This window comes from Phalaenopsis equestris, unplaced genomic scaffold (genome assembly GCF_001263595.1).
Source record: "Phalaenopsis equestris unplaced genomic scaffold, ASM126359v1 Scaffold000600, whole genome shotgun sequence".
In the NCBI taxonomy this organism is placed as follows: Eukaryota; Viridiplantae; Streptophyta; class Magnoliopsida; order Asparagales; family Orchidaceae; genus Phalaenopsis; species Phalaenopsis equestris.
In genome coordinates this window covers 1207520-1217553 of record NW_018165040.1, presented here as the reverse complement: position 1 = coordinate 1217553, position 10034 = coordinate 1207520, and the positions used below count along the sequence as shown (strand labels likewise).

Below are 10034 nucleotides of genomic sequence, written 5' to 3'. Positions count from 1 at the left end.
AAGAAATACATATACCTAACAAATTTTCTCTTTGACGAATATCCAATCCTTTAGGAAAAATACATATGTCTAACAATTATTATTATAAAAGAAGGTTCTCGTTACCAAATTTTGCACCGGTGGTTCTAGGAATGTCAGCGACCAACCCATACATGTACGAATTTTACATCATTCTGATGGCATTCAAGCTAATTCATATCCATGGAGATATTAATAAGTCAGAATGAGAATCTAAATTTATCTCAAATTTATAATATATAATTTTTAAATTTTTGGGATAATTAGATACATACCTCCATAAGCATGGATATCTACAAATTGATCTCCCTGGTGATTTTTTCTTTGCCTGATGTATTTACACGTGCCATGATAAAAAAAATTGATAAAGAAAGAATAATATGGGTTGTGGTTTTGCATGAATTTTAATATTGGTGTGAGAATTTAAAAAATGGATGAAAGAGACTGACTGATTTGTAAATAGCAAGTTTCGAGCGGTCTTTATATATTTGCCCCAATATTTTTTAATTGTCTCTATTTTCTAAGGAAAAATAACCTAAGATCTAAAATATTGTTAATTAAGGTGGCGATAATCCTTTAGTCTTGGATCACTCGGAGATGGTGCATCAGGGTCTACCATCACCTTCAATATAAATTAGATATATAAGGTCAATATATATGATAAAGTTGAATTAAACCACTAATTTCATTAAAGTAAATATATTTATATTCTTACCAAAGTACAGGAACTTCTAAGATCATTCGCACCAATCTCAACCCTTGGTTTGAAGTCACCCTGAGAGTTGTACTTCTTGTGAAGGGATCCAACATAAGACCAAACCCCCTCCCAACCACCAATGGATCCCTACTCGTTACAGCAACTTCAGCTGATGAAGGTCTAGTACTTACCTTATACATTATATTGACTCCTACATGTATATATAGTATAATGCCTGTTCTGATCAATAGTTTGCATCCCTACACTTCGTTCAAGTTTATGCCCCACATGAGCATTAATGTGTAAAAATGGGGGGAAAAATAGGGTTCAGAATCGTTTTTCTCTTCTATGGATAGATTCTTCTCATGATCATTTGGCTAGCTTTAATGCTTTGCAGTAATCTATAAAAGAAAAATGGGAAGAATTCGTCCTCCATTTATAGGGGGTTAGAATTATTGCTTGTCTTTTCCATATTGCTTGTATGACCACATTCGTGCAGGCCCAATCAGATCGATCGACTCCATTTGAATGTCACATCATTGCATGCATTTTCCATGCTGCTTGTATGAATACATTCGCATCACGCATCCTGTCGTGCTTCCGTGAGCATATGTCATCAGTTGCTCGTGGTGGGCGTTTATGCACCCTCTTTGGCATGACTTTTTGTGCCTATCTTGTGACATTTATTTGTCACGGTGCACCAACATGTGTATGCATGCACCCACATTCACATCCTTGCATGTTTTTTTTGCATAACATGTTGTATGTTTGCATTCCATATGTTTGTGGTAGCACTCGAGTCACTGTTCGCACACTCACCTTCGACACTCATATGAAATTTTCGGGGACGGCTTGCACATCAAGCCTACCCATTGAGTGGATATGCCCTAATGAGAACCACACTCATTCCCGATACTCACGTGTCTTTCTCAAGTCGCTGTCTCCTCCCTGAGTCATTGTCTCCTTGGCATACTCACACCTCAAGTCACTGCCTCCTCGTCACACACATTTTCGAGTTTCTGCCTTCTCAACACACTCACTTCCGAGTCACTGTCTCCTCGGTACACTCATTTCTCGAGTCATTGCCTCCTCTACACACTCACTCCGTGAATCACTGTCTCCTCAAAAAACTCACTCCCGAATCGCTGCCTCCTCAACACACTTATCCTCACTTGGATAGTATATTTTGCATGCACCACTTCACACCGTCGACACATTCGTCATTAGTGTATGCCTCCGTACACTAGTGGTGAATGTTCGTCATTAGTTTATGCCTCGTTACACTGGCGGTGAATGTATGCCATTGTTCACTAGTAGTGAATTAAATTATTTAAATTAAACAGTGACTAAATTTATAGTATTGAAATTAGGGACACAAACAAAAATTTGTTCGTTCGTGTTCGACTCGTTTTGGTTCGAAATACTACTCATCAATTATATAAATATTATGGTAGAAAGAATTATAAACAATTAAAAGTATTAATTAAGAAAATAGAATAAAATTTATTAAATTAGATTCAAATGATGTTTAATATAAAGAATGATTTTTAAATCTTGTGATAACCCTTAACATCTTATGACTACGTGATTAGGGTTGTTAAAACAACTCTTTGTTCGTGAACAACTCATGTTTGTCTCGTTAAGCAAACGATTTGAACACGAATACACTTTTCAAGCTCAAAATATAAACGAATCGAACACGAGCTGAGTCTGGGCTCGCTCGTGTTCGGCTCGTTTACACCCCTAATTGAAATATCAATTATATATATAGTTAATATTCAATTAGGTGTTTAGGAATAGTTATAAAAATAGGTAATTACTAAGGTCAGGGATTAGTGAATAATGAATTACAAATCTTTTTCAAATCTTTCAGGAAACTTTCATATCACTTTTATTTATATATATTTACATATTTTTAGTTTGGACTCAACCTCAATTATAACTGCCACCATTATTTAGTAAATTTCAAATTTAGATTTTTATTTTACTTCAAGGGCAATATTAACATAAGCATTCACTTATACATCATAGACCACAGAAAAGGGAGATGAGCAAAGAAAGATAGAACATAACAAAAAAAATTTATGATACAAACAGTAGCACATAACACGTGTTATGGTATGACTCATATACCATAACACATGTTATGGTATGGAAAGATAGCGGAGCGGAGCGGAGCGGAGCGAAAAAATCTGTCCAAATTAGAAAGTTACGTTATGTGGGTTGGGGGTATTGGGTCAACGCTCCGCTATACGGTACAGAGGTAATTTGGGAACTACATATTGTATTATAGGATTTACTCTATGATTATAAATAGAACTATTTGCAATCATAGGTCTTTGAGAGAGCTGAATATTGTATTATGTATTCTTTTCTGAATATTGAAAAAGAAACCGCCGCTCTGCTCCCGAGGATGTAGGCATCTTTGTCGAACCTTGTTAAATCTCTGTGTGTTCTTCTAGATTTGTGTCGATTCTTGTTTTTCTTCTCCCTAATTTTCTCAATAACATGTGACTCACTTGCCTATAACATATAAGAACAAATTATATAATAATGTAACTCTTATGAAAGAAAAACAAGAACTCATATGAATATAGACATAAATCTAAACAAAAATATGCAGGTACGAGTTCTAGTTCTAAAACATAAGATGGTCAAATTATATTATCGAGCTCCTAAATTGTGTCAGAGTTAACTGATTCTAAGAATTTTTGCAAGCAAATTATACACAAATACAACAAAAAAACAAAAGAAAATACATTGGATTACCTCCTAATAAGCACTCTAGTTTAATATACTCAACCCAATCAAGTCACAAATAAATATAACAAAGTAAGCAATCATGCAATCACAGTACGAGAGAACGCTTGGGCTACCTTCTAAGTAGCATTTAGATTTATGCCTTCAACCTGGCAACATCTGATTTACTTTTTAAAATTTTTCTCCATGATCAAATATCGAGTGTAATAATATTCAATTTTCTATCCAATGTTTAAAATTTCATAAAGACTGTTCTAACAAATTCTGTCTTATTTTCCTCTTTTTGAAGCATTAAATTTTTCCGTCTTGGCTTCTTCTGTAAAGTCTCTTACAGCCTTTCAATTTCTGATCTCAAATATTAATCAGTGATATACACAAGATCAAGAACTAGAATGATTAATTCTTTATTTTGAGGATAAAATCAAACTCATATTTTTCATTTTTATCAAATTCACAAAATGGTTTGATCGTGGCATGCGTAAATGCATCAGTTTGATAGTTCAAAAAATCACCTGAATGCTTCATTTGTAAATATCAATGTTTCGGGTTCAATTTTTATAATTCGCCCAAATTTGTTTATCACTGATGCCATCTCTGAACAAGTTTATATTGTTTATAGCTAATCGAAAGATTTGGGCCATTTCAAAGTTGGAGTTCTGCATTCTTATAACGACAGAGTTGTTAAAACAGTGAGAAGAATGTCAAGTTTCAATCTTGTTTCTTGTCAGGCTCAAAAGTTGTTGTCTTTTATGTTGTCAATTGAGGAGTTTACAATGAGATATATAAAAAAGTGTTAGGCATGACTCATATATCATATATGGGACAGATGCTGGAGCGGAAAGATCTGTCAAATCGGGAAAGTTTCATTATTTGGGTTGGGGGTGCGGGAGCAACATCCCGCGGTTTGGTACAGTGGTAATTTAAGTAATTGCATTTTGTACTATATAGTTATATATATGTCATGTTTGTAACCCTAAGTGAGTCTTTCGGTATCTGAGATTCTGAATTTTGTATTATGTATTCTTTTTTGAATATTCAAAAGGAAGTCGTTGCTCTGCTCCCGAGGAAGAACCTCGTAAATCTCTATGTGTTCTTCTGGATTTGTGTCGATTCCTATTTTTTTTTTCTCTAATTTCTCAACAAGTGCTATTAGAACCTGGTTTGAGGGTAGGCAAGAAAAATTTTGTCGGCGCAAGAATAAAGAAGATTTTGGCATAAGAGATTGACGACTAGGGAAGGATTTCGAAAAGGTTCGCTGCAATTCAAATTCGAGCAAAGGAGTTTAGTCGGACGAGAATTTCGACGTAGAGGATTCAACGATTTGGCTTCGACGAAGTTCAGCGAGGGCTTTGTTTTCGTGAATCACAACATTTTGCAGGGCGAGACATTATGCAGGGCTTTTTTTGCCTGCGACTGAAGGAGGATCCGACAACGGGTTACGAGCAATTCGCGAAGCAGGGTTCAGCGCCGAGTTTCGACGCTCGCAAAGGAGGGCTACAGATGCAGGAGTTCGCAGCGAAAACGATTCGAGAGGTGATTCGACAGAGTAGTTCGGAACTGCGAGTCTGCGAAGGTTTCGCTGAAATTTGCGCGGCACACGGTTCGATGTTTGCGTTCGACCTAAAACAGGTAGCGACAGTGGCGGTTCGGGGAAGTGGAGTTCGGCGAGGCTTCCTTCTGCAGCAGTTTCAGGCGTCCAAGAGTAGAAGCTGTTCAGCATGGGAAGTTGGTTCTTGGGCGGAGGGAGCGGCGGAGGAGCAGAATTGGAAGGGCGGACGCGAAAAAGAAAATTCGCGGGAAAGTAAATTCAACGCCGAGATATTCCGGAGATATTCCAGGATGTGGAAAAAGGGGAATCTGTTGCTTCACTCGGAAAAGGAAAGCTGGAGGTTGTCCGATTGGAAGTAAATCAATATTCACCCTTTTTGTGATATTCCAGGTTCCAGGATGCGAAATTGCAGGCATAGGTTCTAGAATTGTAGAAGTTTTTTTAGAAAACAGAGCTTTTCTGGAAGGAAAAATGAGCCTTTCTGAAAAGCGGAGGCGGAGCTTTTCTGGAAGGAAAGAGGAGCTCTTTATGGAAGTTAAGAAAAAAGATTTCTGTGAAAGTTTAATTAAGAAAATTCTTTTTCTTGGAAACTTAATTAAGAGAAATTCTTTTTTCTTGAAAACTTAATTAAGGGAAATTTCTTTTTTCTTGGAAACTTAATTAAAGAATCTTAGTTAAGTGATTATGTAAAATTGTGGCTCAACCCACATTGGTGCATAAGAATCTCCATGATATATTTCTCTTAAGGGGCTGGATATTCGCTAAGATGGAGATTTATTAGGTATGGCTCGTAATACCTTAATTTGGAGTCTCTTGAAATGAATAAATGTCTCTTGGAAGAATTAAAGAAGTGTGTCTCTTGGGGAATTTAGTGGGTTGGGGGGAGCGAGGGCGCAGCAGAAGCGTGGTGGCCCTACCTACACTGGTGCATAAGAAACTTCATGATGTTTTTTCTCCTAAGGGGCTGGATATTCGCAAAGGTGGAGATTTGTTAGGTATATATATTTCTCCAAAGGGGATAGATATTCGCCAAGATGGAGATTTGTTAGGTATGACTTATATACCATAAATGGGACAGCCATAAATGGGACAGATGTTGACGGAGCGGAGCGGAGCCCACGAGCGGAGTGGAGCTGAAGGATCTGTCCAATTGGGGGAGTTTCATTATGTGAGTTAGGGGTGCGGGGGCAACACCCCGCGGTTTGACACAGTGGTAATTTAAGTAAATATATATTATACTATAGAGTTATATATATGTCTTGTTTGTAACCCTAAGTGTTTCTGGGTCCTTGAAAATCTGAATCTTGTATTTTGTATTCTTTTCTGAATATTGAAAAGGAAGTCGCTGCTCTGCTCTCGAGGATGTATGCAACTTTGCCGAACCTCGTAAATCTCTGTGTATTTTTCTGGATTTGTGTCGATTTTTATTTTTTTTCGCCCTAATTTCTCAACATAAAGAATAGAGAGAGACTCTAAGAGAGATATGAATTAGTTGTTAATGGGTTGAAGGAAGCAGGGATTGAGTGCTTGAAAGGAGAAGCAGGGTTGTTCTGTTGAGTGAAAGTGGAGGAGTTTATGGAGGAGGAGACGGAGAAAGGAGAAGCAGGGCTCTGGAAGGTGATAATTGATTAATTAAAGCTTAATATAGCCTCTGGTTCCTCATATTGTTGTGCTGAGCTAGGTTGGTTCAGACTTTGCTTTGCTGATATGAGCAGAGATACGTTGGAGGTGGCGCTGAAGAGATTGAAGGATTTTGCTCAGAAGAAGGCTGCTGCTAAAAAGAAGAGAAGCAACAATGTTTACTTCTGTTGATTAATTATACTTTCTTGTTGTTAATTTGTTGAATTAGTTAGATGAAAAAGTAAAGTGTAATTAGTTTGACACATTGAGAAATTATTACTATTTTCATTGCTACGTACAAGTTGATATATAAGTTATATGTATTGTATATATCTTAATTGCATTTCATGAAATAAATGCTAATTATTAATTTTGACATTTTTTTCTTAATAATATTGATCTACTGGCGCTAGACAACAATTTATATAATACATACCACAGTTCTTATGTTTTATATTCCTAACATCTAAATTTTAATATTTACTAATATTAAAATTTAATATCATAGTAAGTTTAAAATAAATGATTGAAAAGATATTGTTCATTTAAAAAAAAATGAATATAAATAATATTTTTGATATGGTGTTAAGGATTTAGATGTGATATAAGTAAATCACAAATTTTGAGGGTTAGATTTATAAGAATTGTAAATTATGCATTTTAATTTCATGTAAAAATAAATAAACAAACCTTTCAAACTACATTTAGAAAGAAGTGCAAATTTTTTCATCCAAATTGGGTGATTGTTCTGCCATAAAAACAGTAAAAAGTGTTTCCTACAACAATCATAACATCAATAATAATAAATAATCGACTTTCATGGATATAATTTAAGATACTCATCCCAAAACAAACATAATGCAGCACATCCATCATCTGAAAAACCACTGAAAAAAAATAGTATGATGGCCACAAGCCTCACAGGAAACACATGCACGCACACATGCGTTTATGTACATCTTTCTCATATATTAAAATAGTCGCATAAACATCTCAATGCATCAAACCAACTGTTGCATCTACTAACCTTCCTTGGAAAATTTTAGCAGATCGGCCTCACATCCAAAGTACTGTAATGGGAAGAATCTTTGAGCTGAGGAACTCATCTCCATGAGTTGTTGTGAAGAACTACTGGTACTATTATACTTGACATGAAAGAATTGATCAAGCTGGCTCTGGTGGTTAGAAGCAAGTAGCTTGTCCAATATAGACCAGTCCCCAGTTAGCTTCATGAGATTTTGGGAGCACTCGAGGTCGATCGGAGTGATGAAGGAAGCAGAGGCGGCTACGGCAGCTGCGGAGGGCTGATCGCTGTTGAGGAGCTGGGGAAGATGCATTGTGTTGTTGTTGTTGTTATTGTTATTATTGTTGTTCAGGAAGGAGAAGTGATCGAAAGAAGGGTGGGGTTGGGTTTGAGGAAATAGGTTGGGGCATGGTGTGGTTTTGAAGAGGTTGAGATTGGTTTCTTGAGGGAGGATTTGATCAGAAGGGATGTTGTTGCATTTGTAGAGGCTTTTCTTCTTGAAAACCCTACAAACAACCCAACTATCTTCCTGCAATGGGGAAATTGAGGATTTTAGTTTACATGTTGGATTTAATATTGTTTTAGCTTTTGGGCAGAAGAAAGTATATGATGATGCTAAGTACTAAAGATCCTCATTATCACAAACTTTTTCAATGCAATAGAAGATATTAGATCAAAGTGTGTTCAGATTAAATAAAAAATAAAAAACAATAAATATTATTAATATAAATTGATATAAGAAATGAAAAGTAATGGTTGAAGTATGCAAAAAGGGTTTATTTCAAAGGTAGAATGTTGAAATATAAACTTGGTTTTATTTGTTTAAATAAAGCTTAATTTCTAGAAGCTTATTCTAGAATATGTGGTAGGTATGAAATTATTGTGTAGTAGGTGTGGTAGGTGTGGTAGGTGTTGAATTATTGTGTGGTAGGTGTGGAATTATTTGTAACCATTGGATTGGAATTGTGGTGGCACAATCCTAGTCATTAATTTAGGAGGTGCCACTAGTATAAATAGGGGTGGAGTCTTTGAGTTTGTATCAAGCCAAGTTAAGGTGATAAATAAGAGTGAAGCTTCTTCCATAAGTTTTTTAGCCTTTGTCATATCCTAAAAGCTTCTCCATTCCAACATAGAAAAGGTTTGAAACAACTACAAATGATAAGATTTTCATGATAAGATATTACAATATACATCTAATTTGCCACAAAAAAAATCTAAATATTATAATTTGAGATCTCATGTCACCACAAATATATTGTTAATTGGAACCAACAAGTATTATATGTACTAGTTGCATCCTATTTCATTGCACAAGATCTAATGAAGTGTTTCATAAATTCAATAGGAAATGAGGATTGCATGTGTATAAGGTTAGCAAATCAAAGTTCCATCATTTTGCATTAAATAAATTTCCCTTGATTGCATAAATTATTTATATTTTCCTTTTGAATTCTTGCACAAAATGCATGTACGGAGGCTCTCAATTATATACAAGATTCGGTTGATTGAATGGTAAGAATCATAATTTTATTAATGCAATGGCATATCCTCTTGGTTAAAGCTTCTGGTTGCATGCATTAGAAGTTTAGTCTCATTCAATAACTGCTTAAAAGTGCACAATTGTTAAAAAGTGAGGACGGCTTATTAACATCCTTAATATAACGACATGGATTGTGCATCCAACTTAGCTTAATGGTTGGGTTCCTTGTCTCCAAATAATGTCTTGATTTCTAGGTTTCGTACATATAAGTGTGCGCGTAAGTTTAAGAAAAGTAGCAATAAAGACTACAAACTACCAGTGTTATATACTTGTAAGATAATACTTATTTCTATGGATTTTTTTGCTTCTCTTTTATAATAATTTAGCTTAACCAAGTTTGAAAAGGAAGCGGCAATTTTTTGTTCATTTTCTAGTAAATGTGACTCCATATTTAGTAGAATGATATCCCCTCTCCTATCTAAAGATATTTTTTGTTTGAATATATAATTCATAAAAATTTGGTTTCTTATGTCCCGCTTGAGTCATTTTATGTTTCTATATGGTTCATATTTCACTTCTAGAGGAGCTTTCACAACGCCCAAAGTGTTCCATTACAGGAAAACAATATAAGAACCAAGGAAATAAATTGACAATAATAAAAACCAAGATTGACAAGTTTTATATTTTGAATAATTTTGAAAATTGACAAAACAAGAACATGTTGTGGCAAAAAAAAAAAAAAATACTATAATTACAACATGCAAAATTTTATGCCATAATATATATATATATATATATATATATAAAAAATACAGATAGATTGTATGAGTGAACCCAAAAAGAGACACCTAATCCACACGGTACAACACACACAAAACGCCACCGC

The 10034-nt window shown here is 35.1% G+C and overlaps 1 protein-coding gene across 1 annotated transcript in view; it reads right to left on the bottom strand.

Moving 5' to 3' along the window:
* Window positions 1–7510: 7510 nt before the first annotated feature.
* The window catches only part of LOC110029730 (protein SOMBRERO), a 7224-nt gene continuing 4700 nt past the window's right edge, over window positions 7511–10034 (bottom strand). The window contains exon 3 of the mRNA XM_020732152.1: window positions 7511–8197. Within this exon, the coding sequence (XP_020587811.1) occupies window positions 7667–8197 (531 nt within the window). The 3' untranslated portion in view covers window positions 7511–7666. The remainder of the gene's footprint in view (window positions 8198–10034) is intronic.